General features: G+C 38.3%; 1 protein-coding gene across 2 annotated transcripts in view; it reads left to right on the top strand.

Moving 5' to 3' along the window:
- Positions 1-15,942, top strand: part of WDR33 (WD repeat domain 33) — a 67,960-nt gene that overhangs the window by 25,754 nt on the left and 26,264 nt on the right. Inside the window, exon 8 of one of the 2 annotated variants that reach the window (XM_062499462.1) lies at positions 12,506-13,408. The exons of the other annotated variant lie outside the window; for it this stretch is intronic. Within the exon in view, the coding sequence (XP_062355446.1) occupies positions 12,506-12,630 (125 nt within the window). The 3' untranslated portion in view covers positions 12,631-13,408. Of the gene's footprint in view, positions 1-12,505; positions 13,409-15,942 lie in introns of those variants that run through there. 2 annotated transcript variants of the gene reach the window in all.

Genomic DNA, 15,942 nt, shown 5'->3' with positions numbered 1-15,942 from the left:
GGTAAAAGGAACTTGAGGACCAGAACTACATCTTCACTTCGGTCCCTCACTTTTAAATATGCATTATTATCCAACTCTTAGCCTTGAAGCAAGTAACTTAAAACAGTTTCCTTTTCTTGGAGTATTATTGAACTCTCCATTGGATAATTAAAAAAAATCCTAACGCTTTTGTTTCCAACTTTATTACTTTTATATAAGGTTTTTCTTTTTTTCCCCTGGTCTCAGCAGAGAGATAAAACTCAGCAAATTCCAGAAATGCATGTATGTCAATACCATGTTTCTTGTAAGGAGACCTACTGTTTAAACCTTCAGGGATTTTTTGTGGGGATTGCTTTTTAGACTGTTGTGATTTCAGGTGTACTTGAAACATCTTCTAGTCTACTGATGCATCCCTGCATGAATATTAGAAGTTTTTTACTCAGAACAGAAGCTTAGAATGAGATGAGACCTGGCTAAAAGTGGCACCAGCCATATCAATCTAGAGGAGGCAAGTCCTTGAATTTTTGAACTTAAAGATGATCTTGGAATTAAAATGCTTGTATTGGACCAGCTCAGTCTCCTCTTTGTTGGTGGGCTTTTTGTTTGCCAGCTGGTGTTGCAGGTCTCTGATCTTCATCAATCTTTGTTGCAAAAGCAGAGCTGGGGCTGGGGGAGGGAGCTAAATCAGTTGAGGACCAGCAAATGGCTGTGCTTTTCACGTGATGAATTGGGCTCAGGAAGTGTTAAGGAACTTATGTTAGTAGGGAATCTGTGAGAGGTTTTTTTTCCTACACAGCCAGGATCACTTGCACAATCTGTGAGGCAGGAGCCCTGTTGTTCTGCTGCTCACGTTCTGCCAGTAATCCTGCTGCTGCTGCTTAGATTTATTTTTTTGTGCATGGTGGGCTCTTCATAGTCTCCTGCACTTTTCTTCTCTCAGTAGTAAATGTCTCTGTCTTTTGTGAGATTAAAAGTTACAAATATTGTATACAATTTCCTGCTTCATAAATGGAAGGAGTCATGTGGGTTTCTTGCTCCCATGATACAGCGTTCCGCAGGGATTCTTTTTCTGAACGAGGCAGAGATGGGACTTCTGGTTGCTTTAGAAAGTGTGGTTTGTTTTTCTTACCTTCTACAGAAAGCAGGAGTTCTTGTTACAGGTGTTGAGAGCATGGCCAGAAGTCACAAGACTTAGGTTACCAGGTCTTTTAAGGATTTATTAACCAATAAAATACTTCCAACAAGGATATTTATGTTTCTAATACAATACTAAGAAATTTCATCTAATTAGGATTGGCTAAGAAAGGTCACACTGTTCTGACACACAGACCTGTTCTAAGGCTATTCTATCACCTTTGTACCTACTTTATTCCTTCTGTATCTTAAGCTCTCTAGCTAAACTTTTCTCTATTTAACATGTCTCTGCTTTAGGATTTAAATCTACATTCTTGCCTCTAGCTTGGAAGCTTTTCCCAGGGCCTCAGGTCAAATCCTGGATTCTTTTCTAAACTTTGATTCACAGGCCCAGTGTTCTGAGAATTCCTTGAATTTTGAATTCCAACAGTATCACACAACATGTGTTTCCCTAGCATCTTTCTCTACACTTTGTTCAGAGTTATGTAGCACCAGGGACTTGGAAAGTGAATACTTACACCCTTTCCTAAGCTTGTAACTAATCTGAGTTACTGCTGCTTGTTAGGATAGTGGGTATAACCTACATTGGATGGGAAGAATCCCATTTCTTGCTTGAGAAAAAGTATTCAGTGTCATCTGGTAACTCAGTGTTATTCCTAATAATGACTTGCAGGACTAAAATGCATCGGTTTTCTCTGCACAGGAAACTTTATAGGTAGGCTTTATTGAAATATCTACTTCGATATGTGGTAGGAGTCAAAATCCATCTGAGAGTTGAGACTACCCTTCTATATTGACTTATATTTGCTTTCTATTTGTGAAATATTCTAGATTGAACAAAAATTTGGGGTTCATCCACTATGTTGAGGTGCTTGGTATCTGTGATGAAAGGATGGTGATAAGGTGATAGCTTCAGGCTTTTGCTTTGCTTCCTAAAACAATTCCAGGAGAATTAGAGGATGCTGAAGACTGCTCTTGGGGCTGGTTGCACCTGATATGCCTAAGAACTGTAGTTCATTTTGTGAGTAGTGTACAGCATACTGTGTCTTAGAGTTCTGAGTCTTATCTAGGACCAGGGTTTTGATAGTCCTGAAAAGTTAGTAGGAAAGACCTAGAATTCTCAAGGAATGGGTAAAATAGATCATGAGGCATGAACCACAGCACTGTGCTATAAAAAAAAGTTATACTGCACACTCCTGTCAAGGCTTTTCATAAGACAAGAATGAAGGGACACTGTGCAAGAAAGAGGTTATTTCAAATGCAACTTTGAAATATTTTCATCCCTTAAAATTGTCCTGAAGATGAAAAGTTATACAGTCACTCACACTCAGCCCAAGGGCAAATTTTACACTAATATTTGTAACCCATCTATTCTGTTAAGCTTGGAGGAATAATGAGAAACCTGCGTCTTTCCCAGGACAGCCAGCTCTCAATGCTGCTGAAACACAGGATGGTTCTGTAAGAACTTCTCTGCATTGTTAGGATTTCTTACTTTTGCTTCCTTTTGTGTGTCTGATGATTGCAAGGGGTAGATAAATACTGAACTGGGTGAAACCATTTTTTTCATGTTGTTAGTTAAAAGTACTCGAGGGATGAGAACTTCAGTTCCAACAGTTGTGACTTCACGTGGAATTAAAAGTAATTGTGCACAATACTCTGTGTAGGGGTCAGGATCCACCTGCAGTGAGAGCCTCTGGTGGACCTATGAGCTTTGTCCTTCAGTCCTACTCATGATTGTGGAGGAAAAAAATGCCATCTGAGCAGATTGCGTTGACAGTAATGCTAAAATTCTAAATTAGAGAAGCATTTGAATGCTGATGCTAAGGTGTTACCAGTCTTCCTTTCTCAGCACAAGTGTGGTTGTTGAAAAGGAGGCAGGCTGGGTGCCATTGAGGATGGTGGCCTCTGGGTATCTACTCATCGGTGTTTGTCATAGCAAAAGTTCTCAACAAAAAAAAAATATATATCTGGAGTTAACCTTAAGACAGCTATGTCAGTAAATCATCTCTGATAAAGTCTTAGGTGGATGAATACTCAGAATTGGACATTTCCTTCTTTAGATTTTTAATGGACTCTCTTCTTCTGACATACCATTTCCTCAGAGAGCACAGATAAAATAAAGCTCTTTTAGAATAAGTAGTGGAAGAAAAACACAGCTCCTTGCTGAAAATAATCCGTGTCAGTTCCTTAGAAACTTTCATTGCAGGCTTTTTGATGCCACTTGTATGAGTTGAACAAAACTCATTTTTATTTATTTAACTTTATCTTTTCGTATCCTCCAGTTACTGGGATAAAAAGCTTTTGTGCATCTAGGTAAGCATAAACTCTTCAAAGCACTTGATATTTTCTTTGCATCATTTCCGTTTCTACATACTTAAATTATTTCCTGTTATTTTTACATTTAGCTCTCAGTGCTATTCTAGGTTTAGTAGCAAAACACTTGGCATCAATTTTATCACTTGAATGGTATCGTAATAATGTTTGAGATTATATGTTCAGGAATGAACATGAGATTACATGGCAGGCAGACCCTGGGAGATAAGGAGAGAGCTTGCAAATGTTTTCCCTAAAATAGTGGCATTTTTTTCATATCTTTCATAACTGCCTGGCATTAACTTCCTCATGAGAATGCTAATCCTGCTTGTGATACATTGCATTTTTAGGGGGAGACAGTCAAAATTTAAACTGGGAATTTGCTGAAATGGAATTGTATAGCAGACCAGGAAAAAAATAGAATATGAATAAGAATAAATAAGAATACTGAATAAATCTGTGTGAAAGGTGGCTGGAAATAAGGAGCATAGGAAATGTGAGGAAAGTCTGCAGGCTGTGTCAATGTGAAAAAACTCACAACTGCTCATGTAAGGATTGGGAAAAGCTGGTGACAGTGTGAGCGTGGAGATCAGAATGAGGTGGAACTTGGCAAGACACACTGCAGGCATTTTGTGAATAATTTGGGGCAACCTCAGTCACTGGATCAGCCACTGGAGAGGCAGGGGTTCTATGGCTAAGTGACACACATGGACACAAGTGGACAGTGTAGGATGTGCCAAGAGTGTATATATTCTAATCTGTGTGGTAGTAATACCCCTAATATCTTTTACATTTTGTGTTCTGTGTCATGGCTTGTTAGAGACTCCGGTTGATGAGTTGGAATAGCATTAGGAACATGCTCTGTATTTGTTCTGAAGATGAACACTGAGTCAATCATAGAACATGCTGAGTTGGAACAGACCCTCAAGAATCATGGGAGTCCAACTCTTTAGTCCTGGTCATCCCCAAGATTCACACCATTTGCCCAAGAGTATTGTCTGAACCCTTCTTGAACTCTGTCAGGCCTGGTGCTGTGAGCACTTCCTGGCACATCTGTTCCAGTGCTCAACCATCCTCTGGGTGAAAAATTTGCCTGGTATCCAGCATCAACCTGTCCTGACTCAGCTCTGGCTGTTCCCCTGGGTCCTGCTGCTGGTCACGAGTGAAGAGATCAGTGTCTGCTCCTCCAGGTCCCCTCCCAAGGAGCTTGTAGACTGCACTGAGGTCTCCTCAGTGTCTTCCAGGCTGAAAAGATCACGTTGCCTCAGCTGCTCCCCATATGGTTTCCCCTGCAGACCTTTCACAATCCTCATGCATCCTATGAACTGTGTTTAAAACTTTAATGTTTTTCTTATCTCGTGGTGCCCAAACCTGCCCCCAGCACTCGAGGTGAGGCTGCCCCAGGTCAGAGTAGAGCAGGACAATTCCCCCTGCCTTGACTCGCTCCCTAGGGCATGGCTGGGCCCTCCTGGCTGCCCAGACACCACCACTGGCTCATATTCACCTTGTCATCCCTCCATACCCCCAGTCCCTTCCCACAGCTGCTGTCCAACCTCTCCTTCCCCAGTCCATGCACACAGCCAGGGTGGCCCTGTCACCTGTCCCAGGTGCAGAATCCAGTACTTGCCCTTATTAAAGCTCCTGTGGTTGGTGGTTGTCCAGCTTGGTGCTGTTTTAGTGAGGGATGGATGCCATCATTCTGACTGCACCTAGGAAAAGCTATCTCTACCACCTGATTAAAATTCATTATCTTGTTTAGTAGTCCCCAGAAAGCAAGATGCACTTTTTTTTTTTTCTTTTTAAGTTTTGTCAGTTTACAGCTATAAAAATGAAGTATCTAAGTGGCTCCTCAGATCTGAGGCTAGCTCTGGTTCACTTCAGCTGGGAGTATGTCCAAGGTACATGTGTATGCTTCTGCAGATAGTAGTTTAGTAGATTAGGCATGCAAGAATGTACTCTAAGACTTATTTTCAAAGTTCAGTGCCAGAACTTTCCAAGGGACTGATCCTTGTCTCGCAGTGAATCGTCACTTAGTTTTGCTACTCACAGATAACACTTTTTATTGAAAACAAAACACTTCTTCAGGGAAGACATTTTGATTTTTGCTGTTGAAAGTAACTTGTGAAATTTTTATATATTCATTTATAAAGGGAAGGTTTTTAAGGGTTTTTTTTTAAATTCAGAAGTATTAAGGCTGTTAAGTGTCTTAGCTTCAAAGAAGCACACCTGTAAGTATGACTAATATAACTGTACAGGAGAAATGTAAAACTTCCCAAAATACATCTATCTTATAAAAAGTTTCACAGGTGATGTTTGACAATCCTTCTATCCCAAACAGTTTAGAGTACTGCTTGTAATTATTAACTCTGTGGAGGTATCTGGTATTTCTAGTTCTGCAAAACGCTATTTTGATACATTGCACAAGCCACCCAGTTCAGTGCATCAGTTATTTATTTTTTATATACAATATTTTCTTAATATTTGTCATATTGTGTATGCACTGATATTGCCCCACTGGAGATATGTAGCAAGGGCTATTCCAGATGTAACTACAGCCACAAAGAGAAGTAGTTGTATCACTGCAGTTTAATTTGCAAGTATTTTACTTATATTGTCATTGAAGACAGAAGGTGCTCTTCGTCTGGTTTTCACAATTTATAGAAATTTTGTGTGAAACATTTTGCTCACCAAAATTAGTTTTTAAAGGGAGCTCACTGTGTATAAATATGAGCCTGATCTGAAAAACTGGAAGTTAACTATAACAGGACTAGAACAGATGCTGCTTCTAAGTCGCCAGGATCTTGGAGGGTAGACTTCAAATTTTCATTCAAATAAGCTGAGGAATGTGTTACCTTAGCTGCTTAATATTGGGAAGAAAAATACCTCTTAGTATTTTTAGTATTATTTATTATTAGTATTAATACCTCTTAGTAAAAAAATACCCCAGCTCTCTGTGTGTGCTGGCAGATGTATATTTTCTACCATATGTACAAGAGGTCTTCTTTTCTGCCTGTTTATTTAGAATAATGGAGAGCATGAAAGCATTGTATTGAAATCTTATATTTAAAGCTTCATCACTTTAAAAAGTCCTCTCAAGAGTCACAATAGCCTTATAAATACTGGTTTAAAATTGTAACTATTCTAGTTCTCAAGGGGTAAAGCAAATTGATGAAAAAAATGGAGCTTAGAATCCTGTCTATTATAAGCAACATATTTTTATATGCTGGGGAAATCAAGTCTAAATAATTACACAATACTTTTACACTTGAACTTGTCTTTATAGCTGAGTTCTTTCTCTCCTCTTCAGGATAACCTTCTTCAGCTCTATTTTTTTTCTCTGTGTCAAGATTTAAGGAAGGAGTAGCTCTGATACACATTTACAATCAGAATTTGGATAGAAACACGTTAACATTCTTTCTTGCTTAGCACAAAGCCCAGTGCTCCTTGAGATCTATTTTTCTTCAGATGCTGAGATTCTTTCTGGCTTTATAAACAATCACTACCCTTAAGGATTAAAAAAAAAAAAATCTGAGTGTCATCTTTGGATTCAGTGAAGAACTGATATTCCACTCCAGCCTTCTGTGGGAGACACTCATCCCGAGATGGCTGATAGAGTAAAGCATTCTCCTTTGAAAAAGGAAACTTTCATATTTTTTTAATCTTTGGAGATATGTAGCACAAATTGATAAAGAGATGATATTCATATGTAATTTCCCACTTAAGTACAAGTTTAATTGAAATCACCAGAAGTTCAAATGACTTCAAACTCATTGATATTCCAGATGTGTTGCTATTAAAAAAAGAAATATTATAGTAAAGTTAAGAGTTCTAGGAAAAAAAGCAGTTTATCTCCTTTTCTCATCCAGTGGAAAACATATTTAAAGGGCCATTTTCACTGTAGACATGTAGTCCTGTGTTCAGGGACTTTTTTGTCACCTCATCTCTTATGAGGGCAGTAGAAGAGTGTGAGAGCTTTGCCTAATTCTAGGGCTTGTACAATCTCTGTCCTTGGGGGTTTTTAGACTCAATCTGGATAAATCACTGAGTAACCTGGTCTGACTTCATAGCTTTGAGCAGCAGATTGCACAATAAACTTTTGAAATTTCTTCCAGCCTGACTTATCCAGTGGTCTTGGGGTACTGAGTTATACTGAATTCCCATGTTTTGCCAAAGCCTGGAAAAATCCTACTGATTCAGGTGTCCACCAGCATGTACGACATAAGGAACTGATCTTGAAAAGGCAATCAAAAATTCTTTTTTTTTTTCCTTTTTTTTTTTTTTAAGTTTATTTTTCTGGCAGCTTTTAACATGCTTGAGGAAATGCACACTATTTGGATTGGAAAGGCTTCATGTTTAGTGGATTTTTTTTCTTTAGAGGTGATAAAAGTTTGATTATTCCCTAGTAACTAATAGTCTGTTAAACATAATCATCGCTGAAGTTTCAGAACTTGCTGTGTCCTACAAGCATTAAAACTTTGTTATAAATGAGATGGAAGGTGTGATCGTGTGCTGTCAGCATCTTTGAGGCTCCTGCTGGTTATGTAGTAAGAGAGGTAAACCAATACCTACAAATACATATATATACTATATATAATTTATTTACATATACTATTTCTATATAAACATCTCTAATGGTCCCAGTGGCACATTTTATCACCTTAGTAGTAGTTTGCTGCTTTCTTTTATGTTTCAAAATGATGCGGTCTTAAAAAAGACTGCAGACTGTGTTGTAAAGCTCTAAAATCCATGTACAATGAAATTGAAGGTGTTTGCTTTAAAAGAAAAAATAATAAGGAAAAAAGTGATTTAGGTAGGTACTTTACTCCTTGGACTAGGGCAGCCTAGGTTTCTCTGCATGCATCAGTGTTCCTGAAGCTGCATTTCTCCAGGTCACATTCCCAGCTTCTCCAAAGACTCTGTAAGTAGACCTGCTGTGTTTACAAAAATAAGCCTTTCCATCCAGGTGTAATGGCTGTTAGACAATCTTTTTTCTTCTTTTTCTTTCAAGTAAGAGCTGGTCTACAAAGTATATTTCAGTGTTCATTCCCCCACCTGTTCCAGGTCTTGGCTGTAATGTCTAAACCAAAACTATTTAAATTCTGAGTGTAAGCATTTTAACAGAAGACTGCACATTAGTAGATATTATTTGGAGACTGTAGTTACCTTTAAAAAATAAATTTTGGAAGTTGTTTTGTCTTAAAACATGGAAAGCGTGCCCTGGGTTTGTCTTGGTGTTTTTGCTACAACTGAATTTAGGACAGAGTAACCACACATTTTAAAACTTGTAGACAAAATTCTCCCATTTTAATTGTAATTAATCACGAACAAGGTCCAGTTGCAGATGGAAAATACAATCTGGACAGCTATAAAGCATATTTCTATGTAGCACAGGTACTTCAGTTGTTAACAAGATGTCTCTGTTTTCTAAGGATTGAGTCTGAAGCTTGGTAAAGTGCTGGGTGTCACTGCTTGCTATTTGTGCCTTGTCAAGAAGACTCCTGCCTTTTCTTTGTCTGCCTTCTGTTCTTTCTGACCCATGCATAATTCATAGGCAGAAATAGTGTTCTTAATCAAACCAGCTGATACAATGAGAGCAAAGAGTAGGGTTTTGTTGTTTGGTTTGGTCGGGTTTTTTTTTAGCTTTTTGTTTTTTTTTAAAGGCTACACCAGCTCTTCTTTAGGTCAGCTGATTTAGTTGGATAATAAGATGCATTTTCCCTGCAGATCTTGCTTTATGCCTTTAAACCTTCAAGCAACAACAACTCTTTGTTGCTTCCCTGGCAGAAACCCACCTACTTAAAATGACTGTAAAAGGTTTTTCTCTCTTTAGCAATGCATACATTCTTAAAAGCATTATTCTCTTAGCTGGTTTGCTGAATTTAGCCTGTAGGAATATTATCAATGTTGATGAATATGGATTACTCTTTATTGCCATTCTCCTTTTGGAAGTCCCTGTTCTCTGGAGACTTACTTACAAGTGAGCACATGGTGTTACAGTTACGTATGTAAAAAGCTAAATTCAATGAGACAGTTCTTTTATTACATTTAATTACTCTGCAATTATTCTTTGGAGTTCTTTGGGCAAAGATAGGTGCTTTGTTTGACACTACTCCTAGGAATATCCCTTGCTTCTAAAGGAATGAGGGAAAAAAAAGACTGTTCCAATCAGCTACGCACGTGTTGGAGGTGCCATTTCTGTATTCCATTTGCTGGCAGTTTTAAAACAGGGCTTTTCTAAAAACGCAATCAGGAATTTCTGTGCTTGTGTTAATTTAGAATTCTGTGGTCACATAAAACTGGGGCAGTGGAGGCTTTAAAAATAGCAATTGCATTTCTGCCAGCCATGTTTGGAGGGATGCAGCCACCCCTTCCTGGCTGGAAAACACGTCCTGCTTGCTCACAGGCTTTGCACACGCTGCCTGATGCTCTCCTGCTGCCATTTTCTTTTCCCTGCATCATGGAATTCTTCAAGGATTATCCAGTCTTTGTCCCTAAGAACACTTGGTGTGGGTGTTTCAGTCTGCACTTTCACCACAAGCACATCTGTTCTTAGTAAGATTGGCTAGAAATACTGGCAATTAATCTGTGTTTTGCACAATGGTTGAAGCTGGATTATTTCCTGCACAACTCTGTCATGTCAGGTATCATCACTTCCACAGGTGTAGCAAATCACAGTAGTTCACTGAAATTCAAAGAAGATTCTAAGTCTAATAGGGGTTTATTCCACAAAAGTGACTTACTAGGTATTGCATTGAATTGTCCTTAACCCATTGCACAGTATTTATTTACCAAATTAATGACTTTTCCCAACAGAATGTTGGTATTTGAGTAAGTTTTTTAAAACTTTTTTGTAAGATGGAATACTTTACTTGATAGGTAAGTTACTTACTTCAGCTTATTTTGCAAGTAAGGAATAGGCATGAGATAATTTTTCTGAGAAATACTTAGCATCAGCAATTATCACAAGTGTCTAACAAGCATAGTTCATTACTGGTATGTGAAAGGGAACCGTGTGGGGAATTTAAATTAGAATTGAATTTGACATAAAGTGCCGTATTAAAAATCACCGAAATTAATGTTGCAGTTATTAGACATGAAGAATATCAGAATGCTTTTCCTGATGTATCTACTCCTTGCAGTCATTGCACAAAAAGGACTTGAGCTTAGGAGTGAGGAGGTAATTAATTTTCCAGTTTGTTACAATCCATGGCTCTTGGGTGCCAGTTCCTGTGGACTGAACATCTGCAGGGCTGGGAATGGTCACCTGGCTGGTTCAGATGTTTTGTCCTAATTCTAGTTCCAATCAGCCTGAACAAGTTACCTGCTAGTGAAAAATGATAAATTGCACTAATAATTCTGAAAATCTCCCTCAAAAAAAAAAGTTTAATTCACACAGGAGCAGAAAAGTCTTCCTAAAACCACTTGCTAGACAGTCAAGCTATATAACTGTTCTATAACAGAAACTTCTGTAAAGATTTACTCATCTGTACATGATAGCAGGAATATTTACTGCTTCTTTGCCATAGAATGTGTGTCATGCAGACTGCAGATCTAACTGCCCAGTGGTGTCTGTGAGAGGTGCAGTGCTCCATGGGCACAGCCCCTGGTGCTGTCTGGAGATCAGGGCACTGCTGCTGCAGCTGGAGTGATCCAAGCCCAGTCTCCAGCAGATGAAGTTCCTGTTTCTAGAGCCAGGTGTTGCCCAGCCTGCTGTACCCTCTCCCCAGTGTGGTGCTTGTTGCAGCTGGTCATGTTCATGACACGCTGACTCTTGCAGATAATTCACATGGGAGTGTGAATTCCTAAAACAGACCAGCCTAATGAAGGTGTATTCTGTGTACTAAAACAATAACTGTATTTTATTTGCACTGAAAATAAACTGTTGGCATGGGATTATACCTGTTAAAGCTTCTTTTTTTTTCTTTTTTTGTTAACTTTTTAAGGTTAAAAATGCACTTTACTCCCCAATACAGAGTCGCTGTGTTAACAGAAATATTAAAAAATCAAAATATAAATTTGACAGTACTGTTACCTTGCATCATTTTGCCAACAAATACATTTGGGTTTTTTTTCAGTTTCCTTGGTGGATTACTTCAGTAGCAATGACATGGTCATGCCTAGTCTTTCTAAAACAGAAATTATTCCACCATCTCTCATGAGTCATCTTTGGTCTGTGTTTATGAGAATTTATATGGAAATTTATCTGTGCAAGTGAAGAGGTGACTCTTTTTTCTGACTTCCCCACGGCACAGATTCACTTAATCGGTAATTTTGTTTTACACATTTCTAAAATCCATCTTCCTAGAAGATAAATCCTGCATTTTTACATTTTTCAGCTTAGCTACAGTCATCACACACAGCACTGTGGAAGGTGTTTTATTTGAAGAGCACAGATCAGTTCCACTCCAGGCCAGGAGAGCAGCCTCATACTGGCCATGACCTCCCCCTCATTATTTTTGTGCTTAACCAACTTCCTTCCTTCCTTCTGCCTGTTATATTCCAAATGTATGCCATCTTCCCAAGAGCACTTGCATTTTAGCTGTCTCCTGTCTCTGGAGCTTCCTATATGGACCTAGTTCATTGTGGGTGTGGGAACTGATTTTTACATTTCTGAAACTGGAAAGGTATTTTGTATTTTCTTTCTTCTGGTGTGTGCAAGATGGAAAATTTTAAAAGCTGCTACAGAAAACACTGAGAGAAATCCAAAGATTCCTTGGGAAAAAGCTTCTTTCTGAATCACATCATCCCAGTAAACACTTGCTCTCTTTTGCCTTTAATTTTAAGCTGATAATATAGTTGGTGTTTTCTTTTGGTGGTTTGAGCCACATTTTTTACACAGCTGCAGATGATTTGAAGATTTTGTGGTGCTGTTTTTGTATTACAAAAGCTCCAAAATCCAGGCAAAAAAAAAGCCCCACAGATAACTTGTATTTCCAGAATGGTGATAAAATTAAAATCTCTGGTATTAATATTCCTCCTGTTGTGCTCATCCAGTAACAAAGAAGACTGAGTTAAAATTCTGCAGGCAAGATCATTGTTTCAGAAAAACTGAAAAGTTTTTTTTTTTTTTTTTTTTCAGTGCTGCTGAAGAGATGGTCAAACTTCTTTTTCTTTGTTCTGGGCTTTCTCTGTCTTGGATTCTTTTGTCCATGTCATTTGACATTTTACTTATTCTCTAGAATTTTGACTCTATGTATTGTCTAGAAATTTTTATCAATTTTTGTAAAGTTTTTTTTAAAGTTCTACAGTAGATTTAGTTCAAAAAGTATGTCGGACTAGCTCATTTTTCCTCTGATTTTTGAGTATCAAAGTTTCTGCTTATGCAATTGGAAAATTTTCATTTTGAAATATGAGACAATGTATCTGGTGCTAGCGTGGAGGGGTGTGCAATAACAGCCAGGAATTGTTGATGTAGAATTGGAATTGAACATTTTTCTACTTCTCAGGAGTAATTTTCCTGTTCAAATCAAGTTTTTTTTCCTGTGGAAGTTCTGATTACTTCATGAGAACATAACGCTGCAGTTACGGTCACAGTAGGCTTTTAGAATTCTTTTCTGCCAAATTCTGCATCATTTCTTTCTCTTGTTTTGGGAATTTGTAACATGCTGCTGGGTACATGTCCCTGTGGATTCAAATGCAAATTCAGTTTTAACCTGCATCACAGAGGGGGAACAATAGTCATGTCTTGGCTGATGTTTTTTTACTCCTTTGAGGCCAGCAGTGAGAAAATCTAACTGGTAGTGATTTCCAGAAGCATGGGGTTGAAGAAGTGTTTAGTCTATCCCATATGCTGATGTGGTGGGATGTGTTTGATTCCTGTATCCTCTGTTCTGCACTTGAAAGAACAGTCTCTTAATATGTTGTGAAATGAAGCCTGTGTCACACCTAATTATTTTTACATTAAGAAATAATAGCAGCAATTCTTTTCCTGTGCTTTAAAAATTGCATCTCTTGTTTTGTTCACATCTGTGTGTGAAATTAGGAAATGAATCTGAGCACAGGATTTTCCAAAAAATTGTTGCCAGCACTTTTGTTTGGAAACCCACTAAAACTGATGATAGATCCTTTGCCTTTCTTCTTGTGCCCATATATGTTATCTTTACATATTCTCCATACTTCCCCCCCCCCCCCCGGTTTTGATATCTGAGTTACTTAAGTATTATTTGGGTTGTTTTATCCCATTTCCTCCTGTTGACATCTCTCCCTTTCTTTGTTAGGTTTTATTGCACAAAATCCCTGGTAAGTTTTGAACACCATATTTTTCCCTGTCTTCTTGTTAAGTCACATGTGAAGAGTTTATTTTAGATCCATTCATGTGCTTGTAGACTATAAAATGAATGGGGATGCATGGAATTTTAGAGAACTTCATAGATACTTGTACAGCCATGCTGCAAAACAGTTGTTTAAAAAGGGACTTCTTTTTAGAATTTAAACAGAAATAAAAAATACTTGTATTTCTCTACTTAATTAGGAACTGCAGTGTTATTTTTAAATCTGAAAGAGGAAAATATTTTCTTAAATTTCAGAATTATTAGGTGGCAGGAAAGAAGACTGGGAGTGTGGTGGCAATGTAGGAAAGGCAGGAAAATAAGAGCACTGATGGTGCAGAAATTTGAAGTAAGACTGCAAACATTCCTCGTTTGTCTCTCGCCTGACCTCATCTCTGGTGCTTAATATTTCAAATGAAGGGGCTTCCCTCTCTGTCTGTAACATTATTCAAATCATTGTTTGTCTCTTTCATTTCAATTACATTTTTTCACTGAGATTGTTACTTTTCAAATTTTGCTGTGTTTTTTTCTCATTGGCCCAAAGATCACAGCTAAATCAGACATGACTGTGTAATAGTGTGATATTACATGTGATAATTACATGCCAGACTTTTTACTGTTTCAGTTCATGGTATTCTGTTCACTGGGTGGGTTTTTGTCCCCATAATTTTTCAGCCCTTTTGTATTTCAGTTGCTTGAAAAGTGGCCCTTTCTCCTTGAGATGAGAATTCTGTCTGCTCAGAGAGAGCAGTGCTTTGTAACTCAGTGCTCTGCTTTCTGCCAGCAGTTTATTTCAGTAGACCTGCTGCTTCCCAGTGTGCTCAGCCTTGGTGGCATTGCAAAATGCCAAGAGCAAATTGACTGGCCTCTATCTTCATATCCCTTCTTGGATCTTTTACACTTGCTAATTGGATTATTGACTGACACAAATCTTTTCCTGCAGTCTGTATAAAGTTTGATAATCTTTCTGTCAGCCCCTTCACCTCACCCTGGGACTGCTGCTGTTCATGTACTACTGGGAGTATTGTCAGTCATGCAGTTTTTGCCTTACAGCCAAAGAAAATAGTTTTCCCAGCTTCTGTGTACCTAAACTCAAGTATTTTTTTGCTTGAGATTATAGTGGGCTCATAATTACGAGATGTTTTGTAATGGTAATCTGACTGTCAGAAATAGCTTACGTGCATTTTTTGGCTGGCAAGAACTAAAATAGCTTTCCTGCAAAAGTGCCATCCCTTAAAGTGAGCACCTGGCTGGACAAATGTTCATCTGGATCTTGTCACATGATCATGGCTGTCTTTAAAAATAATTGACTTGACTGACAGTTGATAAAACTTCTCTCAAAGGGATGTTAAAAAGGTAGGAGGCTGCCCTGTCATCCTAATCATGAAAACACATTGAAAGCTATTCTTCCAGTTAAAGAACAGCAAGGTGACTGACAGATCTTGGTGATCCTTCTGGTTTGAGTGTTTTTAGTAAAAGACTTACTGTAACTTCCTTACTGAGATCCACAAATACTTTTCTTAGTTCTTTTTGCAGCTTGCTGAGAGAATTCTCTGGTCATGTGGCCACATGGGGGTTTGAAACTTGAATTAAGCTCTAAACTGGATATTTGGGCTGTTTTTTCTCTTGAAACAGCCATTATCACCAGCAGAACTCAAATGAGCATCCAGCAGGATGTTAAAGGAAAGAATTACTGGAAATTATTGCTAATAGTTATTCTTAGGTTTTCTGGAAGTCTTTGTTCTCTTCCCGGAGCTTGGAGGTAAATGTTCTGATTTTACCACTGAGAATCTTGACCGAAATTTTGGTCAAAGCAGAGAGGTAAAGGCAAGGAGGTATTAAACTCTATAGTGACTGCCCTGATTTCCTTCCTCTCTCCTGTTAACTAAATTGCCAGGCTGAATTTTAGGATGCACCAAAGTTCTTTCATTAGCTTGAAGTTATTTGCAAAATACATCTAAATTGATACTGTGGTTTTGACAGTCTTTCTTTGCATTACTTACTGTAGTTTCAGTAAAACTATCAAACTTTGCTTAATGGTGTCACACTGGTGTAACAGGCAAAGGCTTGGTAGAAGTGTGCTGGAGCAAAGGCTGGGCATTTTGACTCCTTGTTGGCAGGAAGTTACCACACCAAGTCACCATTTCCAGGAATTAGTGACCAGAGCTGGTTTCTTAGGATGTGTTTAGAAAACCCCACTGAAGCTACTCCAGGTTCATTTCATCTTAAAATCACATGAGTTCCTGGA

Source organism: Cinclus cinclus, chromosome 10 (assembly GCF_963662255.1).
Source record: "Cinclus cinclus chromosome 10, bCinCin1.1, whole genome shotgun sequence".
In the NCBI taxonomy this organism is placed as follows: domain Eukaryota; kingdom Metazoa; phylum Chordata; class Aves; order Passeriformes; family Cinclidae; genus Cinclus; species Cinclus cinclus.
Note: the sequence above shows the minus strand (reverse complement) of the source record. Positions and strands in the feature narration are given on the sequence as shown.